The 22361-nt window shown below is 39.7% G+C and overlaps 1 protein-coding gene across 12 annotated transcripts in view; it reads right to left on the reverse strand.

Moving 5' to 3' along the window:
* Nucleotides 1-22361, reverse strand: part of DENND5A (DENN domain containing 5A) — a 110637-nt gene that overhangs the window by 29958 nt on the left and 58318 nt on the right. For 8 of the 12 annotated variants that reach the window (XM_050955001.1, XM_050955000.1, XM_050955002.1 and 5 more), the window contains 7 exons: nucleotides 13186-13503; nucleotides 9326-9541; nucleotides 7792-8026; nucleotides 6932-7082; nucleotides 6149-6242; nucleotides 3860-3967; nucleotides 2623-2754 (listed from right to left, as the gene is read on the reverse strand). In XM_050955001.1, the coding sequence (XP_050810958.1) occupies nucleotides 2623-2754; nucleotides 3860-3967; nucleotides 6149-6242; nucleotides 6932-7082; nucleotides 7792-8026; nucleotides 9326-9541; nucleotides 13186-13503 (1254 nt within the window). The remainder of the gene's footprint in view (nucleotides 1-2622; nucleotides 2755-3859; nucleotides 3968-6148; nucleotides 6243-6931; nucleotides 7083-7791; nucleotides 8027-9325; nucleotides 9542-13185; nucleotides 13504-22361) is intronic. The other 4 variants (XM_050955004.1, XM_050955003.1, XM_050955009.1 and 1 more) reach the window with 1 other exon arrangement.

Genomic DNA, 22361 nt, shown 5'->3' on the forward strand with positions numbered 1-22361 from the left:
CCTCTCACTGAGGAAGGAAGGTGTAAGGACTCTCTGTGATAAACAGGAATGGTCCTATTTATCCAGGCTATGTCTCCACTGGGTGAAGGTGAGAGACACTTGGGAATACCCTGCCGCCAGCATGCTGTTCCTGTGAGCCTCCATCTGAATGATGTTTTTCCAAGAGGAACCATTTCCAGGATATCCAAGAGGACATGGAATCTGTCCTACTTGTCCCTGGAGTCTGCAGGTGGCTGCTGTAAGGGTGTGCAGTTCACATCCACCCTGCCCCTGCTATGGCCCAATAATGGCAGCTCTGTCTGCAATAGCAGTGGTAGGGAGGGGTCAGAATGAGCCTGCTGCTGGTGGATGCAGAGATAGAAGCACAAGCAGAGCATTTTCAGCAGACGAAGACAATTCACATTCATCCAGCCAGGTGGCAGCCACATCAGAGAAAAGATGTATTCTTGTAACAGATTTGCTTAACCATTCTAACAATATCTATATGAAGTTGTCCTCATGAACAGGTTTTTAAATAGGTTTATTATTAAATGTTTGAACTACGGTAGCTTCCAAAGTCGCCAGTCGGGATCAGGGCCCCATTGTGCTGAGGGCTCTATGACAGCCATAAATAATGAGGCAATCCTTGCAATGGATAATTTATTCATTGCAATAGGCTAGAACAGAATTATATGAGAGGTTGCACTTTAGAATATGTACATGCAAAACAGTGTGTAGCCTTGTGGATAGAACATTAGAACCCAGCTCTCCTGGTTTCTGCTTCTGGGTCTGTCACAGATTTAGTGTGCAACTGTGGGAAAGTCACTTAAATTTCTCACTTCCTCAATCTGCCTATCTATAAAGACATAATAATTTAGCCATGTTTGACAGGACTTTGAGTGAGAGTTAGAGATGATGAAGTCTATGTAAAGGCTAAGTATTTTATATGCAGTTATAAAATATAAGCATCCATAGTTATTGCCTCTCGATGATTTATGTATCAATCTCAGTTCAATCAAAAAATATTGAGTGGGATTTTCAAAAGTACATAAATCGCTTAATCACACTGAAAATCCCACTTTAAAAGTCAGTGAGTTTTATGCTTCCAATACAAATAAGTGCTTTTGAAAATACCTCCTATGAAAAACTTGTTCAGAGATCTGAGACTCCAGCAGTTTCTTTTCTAGCTCATGCACCTTTGCAAGTAATCACGTTCTGCAAACCAAATTAGGCCCTCATTTACACCCGGGCAACTCCATGGTCTTTGACTTATGTCTTCAGCGTTACTTAGGCAACTATTTTCTTCCAAGGGTTTACACAGGTGTAAATGAATGGAATTTAGGGACAGTCTATCACAAAGAGCAGTACCATATTCTGTAAATAGTTCCCTTGCAGTCAGTGGAAGAATAGGCCTGATCCAAAACCCACTGAAATCCGTGGGAGGTTTTCCATGGATTTCAACAGACTGTGGATCAGACTAACTGAGCACAGTAATTAACTAAATTTTTATTCATGACTAAGGGTCCACAATCTGGCTCTTATTAACAAGTATGTTGATGATACAAAAGATAAAATAGAATCCAGTGCAATCCCTCTCCACTGCTAGTGAATTAAAAGGCAGTTAAAAAAAAAAAAAGCAATAGATGACCAAATATTCGAAAGGGACAGAACTAGTGAATAAAAAAGAAGTGCCGTTTTTACACAGTCACTCTGCAGAGTAAAGCCATCTTTAATTTTCATTATCTGCTTCAGACTGACTTTGGGAACTACCATAATCCTGCCACATCCTAGAAGATAGGCATCACTTTTCAGCTCTAGGTATCTAATCCATTTGATGTAACAGTGCATTATATTAATCTGTTTTATCTACCATAGTCTGCTTTTGAACCTCTCCAATAATGGTTCCTCAGTGACCTGGTATTACCAAGTTATCCTCTCAGTAATACCCAGTGCAAAATTATTCCATTGTTAAGTGGCCTCACTGCTGTTATTCATAGGGCACGTATAATCAACACAACAGCAGCTAGAAATAATTCCTAATAAATCAAATTACATTTTCTATTTGTAGTTTCAAACTATCGCTTCTTTATACACTGTCCTTAACCACCTTTAGTAAAGTCCTCACCCTTTTTATGTAATGACCTCCTAAGCACTGACATTTATCACATGCTTCCTTTGCCATCTTTTCTCTATGGATGTATCCATTTCCCCTAATCTCTCACTGCAGATCACACTTTCTCTCTTGTAGGACATTTCAAAAATATTCTCACAATGAAGCATTCAAAACTAGACTGGACAATACACTAGAAAATGTATGGCTGGGAACAATGCTAGACTGGCAGGAAAACAGAGACCTACCAGAGCATCTGATCTTTCTTACTTCTATAATTTTATGTTTTTATAGTAGGTCTCCTAATATGAAAAGTCTCCAATCTTTTCAGGATAACTAAAAACACATCCATTTATTTATTAAAGGGACATACAATCCCCAAAAGGGACAGCGTAGACCAGTTTCAGATTATGCATACATCTGAGAGAGCGAGCGAGCGTGTATGTGTATGTGTACATATAAAAGGTGAGTTTAATTTTACTAACTGTAGCCCAGCAGCGTGTGGGAATGAGAAGTCATTTTCTCTACATTACCTTATTTCGGCATTCCTTCAGTAAGCCTTCAACAAATTTCCAGTTTGTTTGTGCAATTACCGATGGAGAGAGGTTAGACAGCTTAGGCTGACGAATGGTGCTGCCCAGATTCCTGGCTTCTTGGATATACTTCTGTTCAAGGATAGAAAAAACAAACAAACCCCAAAACAAAAGTGACAAAATGGTATACAGTAGCTACGAATCAGTGTCAAACAACCTGTCTTTGCTGCCCCCATGCCCAGAGGGAAAAAGATCACACCACCTTTCAAAAGAATGCTCCTTTATCAAGGATAAAGACATTTACTACATTAGTTAACTGAGTTAAGATCCCATATAAACTGTCCAGCTAGCATCAGGATGCAGTTGGGCCTTTGATTAACACAACACAAAACTGTTTGGATGCATAGCTTTAATTTCTCCCTCCACTACTACAGAGAGTGTTTCCTTTTTCTCCTCTAAAAAAGTCTTGTAATTATAGCTATACATACTTGATATTACTGTCAAAGTGAAACAGTCCTTCCAAATGCGATTATTTTGCAGGTAAGTAATGACGCTTTTGGAGGAGCAGCAAGGGTGACACTAAAGGTACATGTACACTGCAATTAGACACCTGCAGCTGGCCCATGCCAGCTGGCTTGGGCTAAGGGGCTGTTTACCTATAGACATTTGACCTCGGGCTGCACTGAGGGAGGGTCCCAGAGTACAGCCTGCCTGAGCCTGAACATCTACATGGCAATTAATTAGCCCAAGCCCAAGCCCGAGCCAGCTAGCACAGGCCAGCTGCAGGCGTCTAATTGCAATATATGCATACTCTAAATGGCTCTGTCGGGTGATTAAAGACAGAAGCTAAGTTAAGGAGTGTGATAACTGAAGCAGCAGTTTATTATGAATAGGCTCCAATATTACAGGTCTAAAAAAAGAACAATCAACATTTTAGAGGAAAATGATTTCCTTGACTCATGAAGGTTTGAAAGATCTGTGCTACTATTGTTGCCGCATTCTGATGGATCAATATGTATTTCAGTGACACTTGAGAGGGCAGCATTTGATTGTTCTGGATTGTGATTGACTGAAATCCTACTCTTGCTACATCATAATGAATAAAGTGTTCACCTTTTACCAACCCCTCCCCCACTGTATCAGCCTTCTGAAACAGTCTAAACAACTATGAAATACATACATTTAACTATGCATCTTTGATGCCATGACTACAGGTCATGCTGTACATATGACATACCAGGTAAAGCTCTGACACAGATTTTATAGAGGGTCTGAAAGGCCAATCATGCTGGTCCCAGTCTAAATATGATTGCAAATGAAGCTCTGGCAAGGAAAAATCCAGATGCTGGCAGGAGAGGTTTGTAGCAAACAATCAGACAGCCCATATTAAGCAAAAGTACGGTAAGCAGATATGAATAAAAGCGTGCATGCAAAAACAGAAAAGATAACAATTAAGACAGAACTCAATGCCATTTACACCTCAGACCAATAAATAAACATACAACATAAAACCTGTAAATAATGAAAGCTTACATAAAGGAAAGAGCAAAAAAATTATTTTAACACTATAATTGTGATGAGATTAAATAAATTAAAATGAACTATGTCCTTTACTGCATACTTGTGACAGAATTTCACAAGAGTTAACAGTTGTCAAATCTCAACTTCAAAGCTTCTTTCTAGACAATTGCCTCAGACCACCAATTTAATTTTTATTTTTACCAATCCCTGCCTACCAGCCACAAGAATTTTCACTCCTACACTCAAAATTACTCCCTTTCAACTGTTACAGACTAATGGGGAAAAACTTGAATTATGGGGATGGGGTTCCCCATGGATATAATGTTCCCAATAGATTTTGGTACCACTCTAACTAAATATCTAAAACGAGTTAACCCTACAGACCAGAATAGCTCCATCTGCTGAACACATTTCTGCAATATGGTTCATAAGATATATTATTTACCTCACATACTAAGGTAGCTGCTCTCCGATAATTAACCATTTGCTAAGTATATTCAGCTTTTGTTAAAAAAACTTCTTGGAAAATGGAAAGTCACTTTTTACATGTATAATTACACTTTGATACCTCAATGGTTCACACCTGCTATCAACATATTTGTCAAAAAGACTGTCAGATTATGGACTAACTACTACTCACTTTCTCTTTCTTCTCCTAAATGGAAGATGTTATTGAGACACAGCGCCATAAAGAGCATGTGAAAGCAGTAAATGTTACTTATTTGTAGAATTTAAAAGTGCACAAACCTCTTTTTCTTTTTTAAATATGGTTACAAAAGAGATGATTACAACCAATTTTTACAACCAAGTCACAAAATCCTGGAAAATAGGGTTTATAACTGAAAATGCAGTTTAACCTTTTATATCATTGTTCACATATAACAATGGAATGAATGAAGAAAATATATTTTTTAAAAAATTTCCTGCAAGCATCTTAGTATAAACTTTAAAAAGAACAAAGTTAAAAGATTCTTCACCCAAACATAAAATAATGTATCCCAAAGCTTTATTTTTGGTTTACATATAAGCACATATCAATTCAAATTTTTTAAAAAGAAATCCGAACATCAGAAAAATGGTTCTCATACTACACTTTTTTTTACAATGGAAGTTCAGAGAACTAACCATTTTGTTCTTGCTTAAGTAGCTGCAAAGTAGCTGGCATCATAGGACCCAACTAATGTCATTTTAAAAGGTTCACATAGGGATTCTTCGAGTTTCTTCCTTTCTAGCTAGGCCCCCTCCTCAAAACACAGAAGTGTACCTATCAAAGGAACACCACTTTTTACAAAAGGGCAACTATTCTGAATCCTCACAAAGCAGACAGCATCCATAGTATGCTTATAGCCGAAAATCAGCACTTTGAACAATGCAGCCTTCAAACGCAGCCCAATACTCAAATCAGACAGTGCATGTCTAACAGCATACTGGTATCTGACTTTTGCCACATTTAAACACTGCAACTTAGGGCTGGTCTACACTACGGGGGGAAATTGATCTCAGATACGCAACTTCAGCTACGTGAATAACGTAGCTGAAGTCAAAGTATCTAAGATCGAATTACTCACCGTCCTCACAGCGCGGGATCGATGTCCGCGGCTCCCCATGTCGACTCCGCAACTCCATTCGGGTTGGTGGAGTTCCAGAATCGATATAAGCGCGTTCGGGGATTGATTTATTGCATCTAGATGAGACGCGATATATCGATCCCCGAGCAATAGACTGCTACCCGCTGATATGGTGGGTAGTGAAGACGTAGCCCCAGTCACCATTTTTTACCATTGGTTTCATTCTCATGCGACAGATCCTCACTGGCATAGCTCCTTTAACATCAATGGAGCTATGACATTTTACCCTGGCTGAGGATCTGCTCTTTATTTTTGAAAGGTCAGAGTAAGGAACAGCGGAGGTTTACTGTGGAATAACTGATCTGACATTCTGTAGAGAAGATAGTGTGATTTCTGTAATGAAAAATGATATTATACAGTAACTGAACAGTTTTCACCTCTCTCTGATCATTGTCAAGACGCAGGTGCTCTGTGTGTTGTTTTTGTCTGTCTTTCCGCCTCCACTGCGCAGGTGCGTTTCTCTTTGTCCATCTACAGATCAAACAAGATTATTCATTAGATATCAAGAGTCAGCTGAAGAGGAGCGAAAAGCAGGAGCAAAGGTTTCCATCTTGGATTGTTAATAGGGCTTGTCCACATTACAAAAAATAATCACTGGCAACAGACGTGCCAGAACCAGTGCCAAACCCAGGTTAACTGCAAGCACACACAAGTACAGACTGTGTTTAGCATCTCTTTGTAAGCAGCGAACCTGTAATGGTTTGAAAATGAAATCTGTCTGGAAGAATTATGTTCTTAGGGAAAAAACAAAAACACAATCTCGTGCACTTGGTTTCTAGTTTCCACTTTTAAGGCTTCTTAGTCACCTCTGCAGCTACTAACCTCTTCTTCCTCTTTCCTCCCACTTTTTATGAGATTGTCCCTTATTTTAAGCCATTAGCTCTTAACTGACCTCTGGCACAGGGCTCTCTCTTTTAACCAGTATCAATTAAAGTCACTCAAAAATCTTAACTCTGCCTCATTGCAATATTGGCCTCCTTGCTTCACTTTGTTACTAAAAGGATCCTTAAGAGTCCACCACATTCTAAGGTGTTATTGAGACATTTCTCATTTAAAAGTGATTAAATATGCATTTTGACATCTCAAATTTGGTCTTATGCTTTAGATCTCAACAAGATCCAATGTCACTTCATAATGCACAATAATGTTTGCATACTCACTTGTTGCTTGCTGGTCCTATGGAGAGTACGTCAGACTGAAGCTTGGGGAAAAACCCAAGTTCATACTTCCCTTGTCCAATCTTCATATCTAATAAGTGTGGGTGGACCGCAGTGTGATCTATTTTTACAAGCCTTAATTCAATAGCTTTCTCTGAAAGTTAAAAAAAAAAGAGAGAGAGAGGAAGGAGATATTTCTTAAGCATGTAACTTTACAGATAACCAGTGTCCTAAGTGTTGGGGTGGTGTGTGAGAAGAGAAGTTTTAATCAAGCTGGGACACTGAAAGGTGCACTGTAAGCACTGCTTTACCAAAGCTGCTGCTCTCAGATTACGAAAGACACCTCTCCATACACACACTTTTTTCAAACCACTCTAAGCATTGCAGATAACCTTCCTTTTTTACGTTACCATATATACTAAAAAAAAACCCACCAAATCTGTAATTTAAGGGGATAGGGGAATCCCCATATTGACCAATATCTGAACAGGGAGGCTTATGTACGAGACCATACTGTATCCAAGGACTGCTACCAATGGCAGTGAGATGCTCATCTTATCTGGAACATCCCACCCTCAGGCAGGTGAAGAGGAGAGCTGAATTGAATTTCCCTTTACAGATATCTCACATAGAGTTAGCTCACTGTCTCAGGTTCTCACATTGCCCTTTCCAGTATAGAATTTATTTCTCCACCAGAGCCTCAATTTCCAGCTCTTCTCATTTGTTTTTGAAACACTAAGACATTTCAATTCATGTTATGGCTGGTAAAATATCTTATTTGAACAAGTAGTCTAACTTTGGAAGTGCTAGTGAGAACAGCTATAGCTCCTTACATCTGAAAGAAATGTTCTTGTTACTCTTACCTGCCTCATCAATGGTAGTGCACTTTTGATACATAGATGTGCGCAGAGTTGGTGTCCTAACATTTAACAGTCTAATTTTATCTACTCTAGAATCGAACACTCTCAAAACTGGGTCTTTCTCATCTTCGTCATGGCACATAATCTTATTGTCGATAAAAGATGCAAACATCTGTGTTTCCAGAAATCTTGAGAGAAAAGGCAAGTAAGGTTCAGGCTGGTCTGACAAGAAAGATGCCTGGTGAACAAACAGAGACAAGAGACTATATAAAGTCTATACAATGCCTTGTTATAGTTCTGTATATCGTTAAAGTGAAAGTATTTCTAACCAAGCACATACTGAAGAGTTTTAGAGAGATCCAAAGCCTTCTGTTTTAGGGGTCTGGGAGGGTTTTTGCAGACAATGTTCCATTTTACTATGCATGCTGACTCCACCTTGAAAAATATACTAAGCAAACTTTTTTAGTTTGCCTGGAAGTCATCTATTTTTAGCATTTCATTTATAAACAAAAAAATACAAAGGACTTTAGAAAAACCCAACATTTTGAGATTTTAGCTCAGCTAAGCTCCCCCAGCGGCAAAACCAATACTGAATATATACCTTATGTACTTGTGGTCTGATCCAAAGCCCACTGAAGTCAACTGGAGTCTTTCCACTGACTTCACTGGATGTTGGATCCATAGACACCAACTTCTCCTCGAGCTGGTGGGTGCTCGACCCCTCCAGCCATGCCTCTGTCCCACCCACATTCTAGCCCCTTCCCCAAAGTCCCCACCCCAATTCTGTCCCCTCCCTGTCCCTATTGGACTACTTCCCCAAATCCCCACCCTGGCCCTACCTCTTCTCCACCTCCTCCACAGAGTATACCACGTTCCCGCTCCTCCCCACTCCCTCCCACAGCTTGTTACCCTGTGAAACAGCTGTTTCGCAGTGGAAAGCACTGAGAGGAGAAGCGGGGATGTGGCGCGTTCAGGGGAGGAGGTGGAGGCGAGCTGGCGGGGCGGGGAGCTTGGCTGCCAGTGGGTGCAGAGCACCCACCAATTTTTCCCTGCTGGTGCTCCAGCCCCAGAGCACACACAGTGTCAGCGCTTATGGTTGGATCCATCCCAGAAGCTTGAATCTGTCCCAGAAGCTGTCTTCACAGCCCATGGCAGCGAGCCTCCGAGCCCAGGTCGACAGACACAAGCTCATGCTACTGCTCTAAAAACAGCTGTGCAGACATTGCAGCATGGAGGGGTCTCGGGATCTGAGCCTTACGGGATGCCTGCGGGGTAGCCTATTGTCATCTACATAATTTTGTTCTCCACCACAAGCACTAGAATATCTTCAAACATAAATGTCATCATTTGTATAATATGCATCTCTTTTACAACTGATTGGAAGGTTTCAGTGAAGAAATTCAAATGTTCACAACATTCCTTCTTCACCCCACCCCACCCACATTTTCTGACCGCTTCTAATAACTTGTACTTTCAGGTTTGATTAGTAATTATTTAAACAAACATGACTCAGTTTTGCACTTCTTTTCAAACTTACTTTATCAAAGTTCTGCATCTGCTCCCTATTGGTAAACCAAGACTCCTTGTCCTGACTCGGCTGAATGACAAATACTTCATAGTCTGCGAACATCTGCGTAAAACGGTTGGCAAAAACTTCTCGGATTTGAATGTTCAGCTGGTAAACCCGGAACTCTTCTTCGCCGCATTGAACTTTGAGATCCTTGTTGCTACTGGTTTCCTCTCGCACTTCCAGCTGAGAGGGTAAGGGAACAAACAAGAACCAAATGTGTCCCTTCCTTCATGGGAGGTTGGTACATAAGGAATGCAAGCCCACATTCAGGTCCCATTTGTTATCTATTCCTCCAAACAACATTCTAACCTATAACCCAGAAGATTCCAAACAACACTATCAAGGAGAACATCATTTAATAACCCAGCTGAAAAGACTGTTAGTATAAGAGATTATAGCAATAATAAACTGATATTCACTTCCAATGTTCAGGACACTAAAAATAGACATTTTTAAAAAGATAGAAAATATATAGAATACACAGAGACACCTTTTACTTTCTTTGGTCCTAAAAAAAAACAAACAAACCAAAAAAAAAACAAAAACATTTTTATGAGGTCACAAGAGACTTTACTATTCAGGCATAGTAGGTGAATATGCATTTCTCTCAGATGTATCATAAATCCATATTACTGTTCCAAGTCATTATGTATTGACCTTCATATTAATATTGATGTGCATAATCAAAAAAAGTTGCTATGCAAGTAGTAATTTTTGCAAGATCAGAAGTCTTAAGCGGCATGCTTTATTTAAAAACAGCACAATTCTCTAAACAGCCAACACAATGCTTTAAAATGTAATTTTAAAAAGGACATGGGCGGAGGTTTTCAAAGCTACACAGAGAATCCAGATGTTCGGGTGTCCAGTTCATTAGGTATCTATGAAAATCTCAGCCATAAATAACTACGTAAAATATCTGAAATGGTGCATATTCATATCTCCTGCTGCAATTATGGGACATGCCACTAAAAAAAGTAATTGGATGGAATATCTTGAGCTTTCCACATATGACTTGCACCCACATACAACAGCTATCCAATGCATTTTAAACCACATTGGTTACACTAGCTGGCTGCAGTGCCTGGTACAAAGCCCTTAGTCAAGGACCAGCTGTACCCATGGATTCTACAATGACTTCTCTCCAGTGCAAACAGCTGCAACATTCTACAGTTCTTTCCAACTCTATCCTAGACAGGCAGTGTTTCAAATTTTGAAATTACTTCTAGTGTCAGAGCCAGGCACTATAGGAGAGCTACTTCAGGAGCAGTTTTCATTTCTCAAACAGTTAAAAAAAAACAAAACCCTAACAAAAGTTATGACCTGTCCACATCCACAATCAGACACTTTTACAGAAAGTTAATAAAGGGGGATCTGGAAACTCTTTTCTAATCTAAAATGGAGGAGAGAGCAGAGGGGTCAGAGTGCATAGAAAGTCACAGGAGAGAGACACCTGTATTTCTCCCCACTATCTTCCAACGCAATAAGCAAAGCAAAAGCTTCTTCTCAATTTCCCCCTGAAGAGAAAGAAAACAATGCAAAAGAAAAAAGTCTAAAAGAAACAGTTGATTTCAGAGAATCTAACATCCAGTAACTGAATGCTCACTCTTACTATCCTCATGCAGTTTTCTTTCCCCAATGCAGCTCTACTCCCCAGAGCAATTCTACAGCAGTAAGTCAGTTCCTTCTTTTAATTTCCCCTTTTGTAGCACTAACCTCAGCAACACAAACAAGAATCAGACTTACAAAAGGGGAGGAAGCAATTTAAACATGCGAGACAGACAAACATCCAAGACAAACAAGCAAATCTTTTTGAGAGAATTTTCCCTCCATATCAGAAATATAAAACAAATCTTGGAGACCTTTCAAAAACATCACTTACACAGGTAGGGCCCAATTTTCAGAGGTGCTGAGAACCCACCAGTTGAGAACAATGAGAGCCATATGCGCTCAGTATCTCTGAAAACCAGGCCCTAAACACTTTACAAATGAAGAATTAAAATCCATGTGCATTTTATATAACAACCTGGTATATGGACTGGGACAGCTCTTTTCCAGACCCAAAGTCCAGAGTTTGGTCAAGAGACCAGAAGCCTAGCAAACAGTGATCAGCTAAGAGAAAGCTGGGGTAAACAGATAATCTTGTTTTGCTAAAGTATGGCTAACAAATTGCAAGGTGTTGGAGCTAAGAACTAAATAATTGTGTCTTATTCAGAGTTGTAGATTGAACAACGGATTCCTGTTCCTATTGTGTTAGTTTCTTCTGTAGGGAGATGTTCTTTCCACAGATCCAACCCTGAGTTTATGAAAAGTTGGCACATGTCAGTATAAGATATGGCATCCTCCCACCTCCCCTAGCAAGGGACCAATGCCTGCCATAAAACACAAAGGAAACAATCTTTATTGCCATATACTTTCACTGTTCCTTTGTTTTAGGGCCGGGTCCAAGTTTTTTGCTGTTCCAAGCTAAAAATTTTTGCACACCCCCGCCCCAACTCCGCCCCTTCCCTGCCCCATTCCAACCCCTTCCTCAAATCCCTGACCCTGCCTCCTCCCCTGAGCGCACCACATTTCCCTTCCTACCCCAGGCTTGCCGCGTGAATCAGCTGTTTTGTGGCAAGCCTGGGAGGGAGGTGGGAGAAGCAGAGAGGCGGCACACTTGGGGGAGCAGGCAGCAGTGGAACAGAGGTGAGCTGGGGGGCGGGGGCGGTTCCTCTGCCCCCCCCAGGGTTACTTCCTGCAGTTGCAGGAAGTAACCCTGGGGGGGAGGGGCAGAGGAACCGCTCCCAGGGTTACTTCCTGCGGCCCCTCCCCCCCAAGGGTTACTTCCTGCGGCCCTCCCCACACCTCTGCAGCTCACCTCCTCTGAGGGCCGGCTCCTGGCTTTTTGTGCCCCAAAGCAAAAAGAAGGACCTGGAGTGCCGCCCCTTGTAAAGTGCCTAGAGCCGGCCCTGCTAGGAATGTATCTGCTGGACAACCAGAGGAGCTACCCATTCCTATAGACTCCATATCGGAATTCAACATATATATTTTATATTAATAACATTTTTATCAAAATATTAATTAACTGTTAACTTGCTAACTTCAGACCGTGGGCGGAGACATGTAACTTGTTAACCATTGGCTACTGTGCCATCTTGTCTTGCTGCAAAACCTATCCTGGGGTGTGGAACTGCCTACCCCATCACTTTCCCCCGCCCATGGAAAATCCAAACATTCCATTGCAATCAATTGATTGACAGGGTCTCTGAGCCTAATAAGCAAGGTGAAACTTTGCCAGCGCTGTATGTAATAAACTCCTATGCTTGACCTCTACAAAGTGTGGATTTATGTCCTTCAACAAACATTAACGAATACAGCCTCACAGCATCGCTGAGGCAGGCACATTATTATCCACATTCTACAGGTGGAGAAACTGAGACAGAAAGACGCCAAAATACCAATTTCTGTGAAAGCTAAGAAAGATGTCAAAATACCAATTTCTGGCTATGTCTACATAAGAAAAATAAAAGTATGTTTTTAAAACACTGATTATCTAACATGAGTTAAGACCCTAGTGTAGGCAAGCCAAGTATTTTTAACATGTCAACAGGGAAAAATAAACTCTAGGTGGAGCCAAGGGATTAACCTCAACCAAACCAGAACTTGACTTTGTCTATACTATGATGTTAATATGGGTTAGCTAACATATATCAAAAATATACTTTTTTCTAGTGAAGGTAAGGCCCAAGCATTCAGACAATTACTCTGTATATCTTTCACCCACTCAGTAGCTACTGCAATTCTGTAATACAACTCCAAAAGAGATTACAGGCAATTCCGTAACTTACCTTTTCTAGGCTCACACCTGTTCTTTTAACAAGTGCTTGAAGCCTTGCTATGGTCTCATTTTCCTTTAGCAGTTCATATGAATTTAAAGGTGATCCTGCTATGTTCCCATTTCTTTTATCAGAAACTATGTCACATGCTCGGAGGTTTTTCATCTTTGAGGCGCTTTCATTACAGTGCAGGTTTCCCTCAGGTGGAATTCCAAATGCCATTAGGATCTCAGAGATTTCCTGAATGAATTCGAGTTTATTCGGGAATTGGGGCAAATCCTCTGGAAGCTCAATGAAATGGTTGTCTACATCCACAAAGCACAGGTTAGCCTGCAAAATTAAGTCAGGATAGTATTACATTAAGCTTCAAACATGGAATTTAAATGTTTTATAAAGATACATTTTACATATTGTACATGGACTCTTAAATGTACTTCTACTCCACATACATTCCTTGGGTTAACCCAGCCTGAATCTGTTGGCCTTAAGGGCACACTGCAAAGCAAGGTTTCCCAAGCTTTTGAGGGAGATGGCCATGGTACGTGCCCTGAGAAGTCCTAGCGACACACCAGTGAGGACACTAACTCATGTGTAGCTTTGCAGCATGGCTTCTCACACACTGATGCCAATCACCTGAATTAATGCTGTCCCTTCCATACTATGATAGGCCCAGTTCCTCTTGACATCCATGGGGCACAGTTAAGTTTGTGTGGTTATGTTATGAAAAAATGTTACCTTATTTTTTTATTTCCTGGATATTTTTTATTTTATTTTTTTTTTTTAACATTTGTAAGGTGTTTTATATTGTAACACTAACCTTCTTCTAAGAGGTAAGCTCTTTGAGGACAGAACTGTATTATCCTAGGTTTTAACACTGTTTAGCATAATGGAGTCCATTGTCAGTTGGTTCCTAGGTCCTACCTAACATATAATAAAACAAAGAATGGGTATGTGGAGAACCCCTAACTCCACATTTCCTGGTTTTCTAACACTTGAATTGTCAAGGGTTGCACATCTTCAGTGGGAGGTGCACAGGGTAATGGTCAGTACTCCTCACTTTGATTGCACAATAAAGATTTTTGTGTTTTAATGGACTCAAAATAGTTATTCTGCAGTAAATAAACGGAGTACCATGAAGTTTAGTGTGGGTTCATCTTCCAGCCCTTAAAAGCAGATTTTTAATGGTATGTGTGTTGGTTTGGACTTATGTTCAGTACCAATGTAATTTTAACACAATCAATGTTAGGTGTGCACACTACAGTGCCTCCAGTGCTAGCCTTAAGACATATGCGAACTGTAGCTGTTTACACAGGAAGGGATAGACAGCAGAGCAGCTTCCATGTGCTTCTTTGAAACCATGTGGCATGGCACAGGTGCATGATTTAGGAAGCTCATGTGTTTTAAGTAGAAGATCCTGAATTTAGGAATTTCCCAGGGATCCTCATATATGCATCAGAGGCTTTAATAGCGAAAGGCCCAATCCTGCAAATACCTACCAAGCAGAGTACAAGTATTTGCAACATAGGGTACTGAATAATTAAGTCTCAGAACCAGTCCACTGTACTTGTAATTGCTCAGGGGAAAAGATGTTTAATTTCTGTCAAGTTGTTTAAGAAGTGAGAAGCCACTTACACATTAAGAGACTTTTCCAAAAAATAATACGTTTTTCTTTTACCCTTCATTTCACAAAAGCCTCGTCCAATTTTCTTAAGCTTCTCAGCAATATTTCATCCTAGTTAAAGATTCTCCATGTGACATTTACATTGGTTTGGTTTAGTATGGGAAAGATTTATTTGGGGTATTTGGAGGAGAATTGGACAAATATTTGGTTTATAATGGACAGCTAGCTTCATCCTAATTACAGAGAGACTAGAGTGCCTGCATAATCCAAAAAATAAAACCTCTTGCCAATAGAGGAAAAGCCAAACCAGATGTGAAGACTTCTTCATAGGGGAAGCCCAGTGTTTGGCTCATCTCGCAAACATTTTCTTCTTCTAGTCAAATTGCTGCGTAGAAATTAGTCTCTCTTCAGAATACTATACACACAGCCTACACTGCAAGCCACAGAGATGGCTGGTTATCACACAACCAGTTGTTACTATGGCATTTAATATTTATCCCACTAGTACTTCTGCTTGTTCATGCTTAAACATGTGTTGTATAATATTTGCATTACTATATTCAAAGGGAAAAAATATTTCTTCCGATTTTTGTTCTGTTTCTCCACAGCTTCTAGCACAATGGGGTCCTGGTTAATGAACAATGATTTTAGGTGCAACAGTAATGCAAGTAATAAGTAATAGTGATTTAGGGTCTCATTCAGGATAGCACTTACATGTCACTGAAATCAAGGAGACTTGAACACAGGCTTCAAGTTAAACAATTGGTTAAGAGCCCTTCTTATACAAGGATGACTTCCAGAATCAGAGCCATATTCCCCAAAGTAAACAGGAAAGACAGTTTTCCCTATTTTAAAAGCCTTAAAGATTCTAGACTTAAATTTCACTGCAGAAAGAAAATAACTAGAAATTGAAAAAACTGCCATATGCCAGAATCAAAGTAGGTATAACAGCCTAAAGCCATCTTCAGGTCATGTTGCAATAGGGTGGGCAAAAATCAAAGTTAAAAATTTGAATTTTTATTTAAATCTGATTTTTATGGTTATTTAAACAATACTTTAGATTCTTTTTAAAAATGCACTAAGGCCTAGACTTAGAATTGCTTAACCATTTAAATAAAAAATAGATATGCTGAATTCATGAGCTTCTTTTAAATCTTTTCAGTTAAAGGCTGCTTTTCCATATAAAGAAACAATCAGGAGAAAACATCTAATCTTTGAGGTCAAGCTTTATACTTTACACTAAAAATGTACAATTAGAGTCTGAAAACATTAAACTATAAAATGGCTTCAGTAAATGTATATAGATATAATCTAGTAGCAAAAAGATGTACCAAATCTAGCGTAAATCAGGGCCGCCCCGAGGATTCAGGGGGCCTGGGGCAAAGCAATTTCGGGGGCCCTTTCCATAAAAAAAAAAAGTTACAATACTGCAGAATACTATATTCTCATGGGGGCCCTGTGGGGCCCAGGGCAAATTGCCCCACTTCTCTTCCCCCCCACCCCCAGGTGCGGCCCTGAAATTTAGTTATAACCATTAAAAGATGCTGATTTACATCAACCAATGAGAATGCACCTTTAAAAAGTAACAGAAGTACACATGGAAACACTGATTAAAAATCAGTGATTAAAATCAAGGCTTTTCACTCCCTGACTTCAATTACCTTTATCAAGGTACCGAAATCAATCCGCCCTGTGTTGCAAGACTCCTGCATTTGCAGGATATTTGGGAAAGAGTTGATTTTTCAATTTATTTTTTAAGAGTGTGGGAGAGAAGCGGCATTGAGTCCATTAATTGACATTGCGTCCATTTGTAGTTACTTAATTTTTCCCTTTTTTTTTATTATACATGCATTCAGAGTTGGATCAATATGTTCCATAAAATGAAAAATTAACGTGTACAGAGGTTTTCACCATTCACTCAAAGCGCTCTGATGACTTACTCATGGGAGCATAGTCTGATTGGCTTGTGAACAATGCCAGCCTCCAGAAATTTATGCATGGGCTCTCTCTTGGTTTGCTATACGCGCGCGCGCGCACACACACACACATTTCTAAAAGTCAAAACTAACTTTAAAAGTTCAGTTTAAATAATGGAAAGATGTTACCGGTCTTTGAAAAATTGCTGACAGGGCATCACAAAGTTAGTCTCTGGTTTCAGAGACTAAGCACACAAACATATTTACTTTGCCATACAGGCCTACACTATTGGTTTATTTTGTCAAGTATCCTGCCTCTAGCTTCAGCTACTACCTCATGCTTCAAAAGACAGTTAAAAAAAACAAACCACACTTATTGTATGTCTACAATACAATAAAAAAGACCCCTGGCATGGCCATGGCTGGCTCCAAATGCAGCATAATTTGGGCTCAGGTCCCAGAGCCCAGACTCTAGTCTCACAAGGAGGAGCATCTCAGAGCCCAGGCTCATGCCTAAACCCAAAAGTCTACGCTGCAATTTTAGCCCTGAAGCCTAAGCCCTGTGAGCATGAGTCAGCTGACCCAGGCTCTGAGACTCAGTGCCATGTTTTTTTTCATTATACCCAACATTGCACTCAACTGCGCAACAAAAAGGTTCTTCCCAGCCTCCTGCAGTAATCAATCATATTACGCTCCAAAGCACTAAAATGTTATATGGTTTGAATGTTATAGTTTAAAGTCCTGCCTACAGTGTAATCAAACTTTTATGGACCAAAATACATAGGGCTTCAAGTCTGTCAATCTTATGAGTGTGATGGGTAAATCAATTTTCATAGATTCATATGGTGACATCCTAGCTTCATGAAGTAAACGGCAAAACTCATTTTAAAACCAGGAGGGACCACTGTCCTTCTATAGCGGGGGTAGACAACCTATGGCATGGGTGCCGAAGGCAGCATGCGAGCTTATTTTCAGTGGCACTCACACTGCCCGGGTCCTGGACATCAGTCCGGGGGGTTCTGAATTTTAATTTAAATTTTAAATGAAGCTTCTTAAACATTTTAAAAGCCTTATTTACTTTACAACAATAGTTTAGTTCTATATTATAGACTTATAGAAAGAGACCTTCTAAAAACGTTAAAATGTTTTACTGGCACGCAAAACCTTAAATTAGAGTGAATAAATGAAGATTTGGCACATCACTTCTGAAAGGTTGCCGATCCCTGTTCTATAGAATACAAGCCAAAATTCTCACTCAGTAATTCCTGCATCAAGCTTGTATCTTTCCTTTAAGTTCCATTTAAAAACAGAGGAGGAAAATGCATCAATGTTTCCCAAAAGGACACTTAAAAGGGCAGAGAAAATAGCTCATTCACTTAACAATGAGTAAGTTCCCACCCTGTCATTATGCTGAAAGTAGAAAAAAATACTTCAATTTGAACTTTTCATACAATGTGCATATGTTACTCAAACTCCTGTCCTGTATCTGCATAAAACAGAGTCAAAGCCTGTGTACAGCAGGGATCTGTCTAGCACAGGTTCTCAACCGGGAGAGGGGGGTGGGCTCACAAGCAGGATTCAGAGATTGCTTTGCCCTCTCCCATTGTGGTTAGATGGGAAGAAGGTCCACATGAAAAAAAATGCTTCTGTGGTAACATGAGGTTACAGTATGAAGAATGTTCAGAAGCAGTAGTCAAGCATTTTTAAAGCACCTCTCACCTTGGTATCCAAGGTCTCAATCCTGCAAAAACTCGAGTGCATAAGGCTAAGCACATAAGTCAATGGAACTAAGCACATGCATAGCAGATGCAAGATCAGACCACTTACACCTATGCAACTCTGCATAGACATGAGAGAGACTGAATATGCTTACAACACATGCGAAGGCTTTTAAAGGCTAACTCCAATGGTGTGACTGAGGGCAGAATTTGGCCCCATAAAGGCTGTCTTGCCTAGAAAACATTTTTATGGGTTCTATGTTTCAAGGAAAGTCTCTCTTCCATTCCTGCAAGTATCCATGATGACCATTTACACTGATTCACATTGCTGCTGCTCTTCATGCCAAATCAGAATTTGCAGAGGAGAATTACTGGCGGCAGCAGCTTGTAGAAATTAACTCTGCAAATGGCTGTCTTAAAGCTGAGCAGTAGGAATGACATAAAATTGGTCATCACAACCTATTCAGGGTCCAAAATGAATACGCAGCATCTTCATGAAATCAAATCATTCTACCAATTAATAGGAGAAACACACAAAGCAGCCATTATTATTCAAAGTAACTCTCTTGGTCAAGATGATCTAATATGTTGGAATTCAGAGAAACAAAGGGCTTTGTTTTGGAATAATAAAACAAACAAACCAAAAAAAGAACAAAGCCCTTGTTAAGATCCAATCTGAGAAGTGAGATCTTTGCAGTGGTTGGGATTAGAATGCTGATGGAGACAAGCTTTGGTCCAAGGCACAACTTCACCTTCAAATGTGAAAAATGTCATCTTTTCCACATTCTGACTTCACTGGAAAAGAAAAAGAAATCTGCCCAAGATCACAGGACCACATCATTCCAAACAAGTGTTTTAGCTTGTGTTTGACTCTCCCAGCACTTACTGAACAACACTGCTTAATCTCATCTGAAATTTCAAAATGATTACTATTTGAATTTCCACTGTGCTTTCCACCCCACATTTCTTCTCACATAAAGAGATGAAATACACAAATAAAGCCTGTACTATGAAATGCCCCAGATAAACTGTTGCATTATTCTCACAATTTAGCTGAGCAAGCAAATTACTTTAAAAGATAAATTAAAAGAAATACAGAAAACATTCAGATGCTATTGCTTGCTAGGTTTTTATGATTTGCATGACAGCCTGTATAATCAGCACTGTGATCTACATTACTGATAAATAAACCACACACTTAGCACCAACGTTAAAACTATTTACGGTAAATTGGATTGTCCTTCCCTCCACTTCAATTTTTACAGAAGCATCTTCCTGTTCAGCCCCTCCCCTTTCCTTCTCTGGTTTCCTTAGAGGCCTGTAATGCAGTCACTTGCCCCACACCCCCACCATGGGCACAATCCTGCAAGATGCTAAGCATTCTGTCTCTAATGCAGCAAAAATTTAAGCACATATGCTCAACTTTATGCAAGTGAGTAGCACTATTGGCACATCGCAGGTCTAAACCCTATATCCACAGCCTCAAAGCCTTAACTCCTTTTATTTGATTTTGCTGAATTCAGACTCTTTCAAGGCCCTATTGAACTTGAATGAATTTCACCCTCGGCAGATGACTTTCCAATGTACCCAAGGCCTTGTCTACACACTAGTTGTGTACTACTGAAACTACAACAGTTAGGACTGTGATTTTCTAACTGAAATAGTTACACCAGTACAAGCTCTAGAGTGGCACATTTATACTGGCATCTCCATATGAGACTAGCTATATTGGAACAAAGCTATAGCAAAGAGTGCTGTTTCCACACACTGGGGGCTATACTGCTTTAACTATACCAGTATAATCCTCAAGGTTTGTCTCCTGTAGACTTAACTCAAGCCAACTGCCAATTAACTGGAGTTAGCCAATATGTTTGTAAACAGTAGTCTGGACACTTCACAAACATTTGTTCCACCCTGGACCCAGAAGTGTTGAAAACAATTGAAATCTAGAGTTTAAAACTCGTGTAGACATTCCTACTGTGTTTACAGTTGCAAGATTCTATTCTTTAATGTCCTCCATTTGAAAACCACTGACTAGCTAGTTCTTAAAACTCAGTTCTCTTCCATTTGTCTAAATTAGGTACTTCATATTTCTCATCTGAATTCTCTCTTTCTTTGGGTAAAAGAGTTAGAGATAAAAGGCTCAGTCTTGTAATTCCACAAACTGTCTGTCAAAATCTGTTTTTCCTGACCAACTCAAAAAACAATAAATTGATGAATGGGTAAAACTTCTCTTGACTCACACATGGTGTAAGATAATTTTTGATTTCTACTGTCAGAAGTCAATGAAAGGCAGGATTTGGAAATAAGCTCCTATATGTAATTATTCTGATCTCTGTACAATATGAAAAGTGTTCCAAACTTTGAGCTAACAGATGATGCTACACACTGTAAAGCTCTTTGGTTACTGATCTTAATAGTTTGCTTTTGACTCAATACAACTATTAGGCCTTACAAGGCTTTGTGTACTGCTGCGTGATGCCATTTTTTAGTTGCTGTATGTTTCCACTGTTGCATGAACTGAACAGCAGAAGTTGTTTTTATTTTATTTGTTTTAAAACGGAGGATATTGGACAGTATATGTTTACTGTAATCCACAGTTTTGATATCAGCCTGCAGCTGCATTTCCAAATATATTAAAGCTGACTGCTGATATTACTGATAACAGATACTGATCTTTGTGATTGTACTAATAGAATCCACGGCAAAAAACTCTCACCTGCTATGCCAAACAGAAAATGACAACACATTTTCAAAATAGGCAAGAAACTCCAAAATAAATGATCACATTAAGCTGCATGAAGATTTCTTTAGTATGGATCTCTTTTTCTTCTCTATTTCGCCTCTTGGGCAGGCACATGTATTCAGATAGAATAAGGTTGCACTGTAGATCTACCTTAGCAGATCTCCAAATTCACTCACATACATAGGTAGCTCTATCCTCAGTTTGGGGCACATCAAAAGTACACTGTAACCAAAGACCAAGGTTTGCTTATATGTACCGTTCATCCATAACAAGTGGGAGAGGACACAGATGCACGTTATTGTGTTCTGCAGGCCCACTTGAGTATAGCTTGGTTTACTTTCCAGCTCAGATTATCTGTTGTATATTTGTACCACAGAAGTTTGCAGTACCTTTAGAATACTCCTGGTAATTCAGGAAAAACTCAAACAAGCTCCAAAACATGTCTCAAAATAAAAAGCCTTCTTGCAAACTACAGAAGTTAGACTCTATACATGGAGCATCACAGACAATCCTAGATGGGGAGCAACCCTGTAAGACCTAAAGTGTGCAATCACTAGAGGTGAGCACCAGATCTGGTACATTAGAAAAACATGTGATGTAAAAAAACTCACAATAATATTGAAAGTAATGCAGAAAATATTTCCAATCTATTACTAGAAGTGGCCACTCATGTTACAAACCTTGAAAATAAGGCCACAGAGCAGGACTGGTGGAAACAAAGCTTTTCCAAAATCAGAGGAAACCATCAGAGAACAAAATAAGAGGCTCCAGTTCATGGTTCACTGGGGGGGGGGGGGCGGGGAGAGGGAAATGGAGAACACGGAGGAGGGAAGTTGCAAAAATATTTATTTAAGGGTAAAAAGTGTTTTGGACCTCAGCTTCCCCCTCTATTTGCCATCAGTTTACCTTCAAGAAAAATCTATTTCCTTTTTCAAACCTAAGACCATTTCGATTACAGACACAGCAGTTAAAAATACAATTGTAAAGACAGCCAAAGGCTCAGGTGGATCCTGAATATCAAAAATCCTATAAACATCCACATGGTACTGCCTCGGTTACCCCTAAACAGAAGAGGTGAGGAAACCTGCCATACTTTGGGACTGACTGCCTTTTTTCTTTATTTAGAAAAAAAAAATTTTGGAATCTGAAGATCACACTTGCTTGTTCCAGTCATCCACTGAGGCATT

Source organism: Gopherus flavomarginatus, chromosome 5 (assembly GCF_025201925.1).
Source record: "Gopherus flavomarginatus isolate rGopFla2 chromosome 5, rGopFla2.mat.asm, whole genome shotgun sequence".
Lineage (NCBI taxonomy): Eukaryota > Metazoa > Chordata > Testudines > Testudinidae > Gopherus > Gopherus flavomarginatus.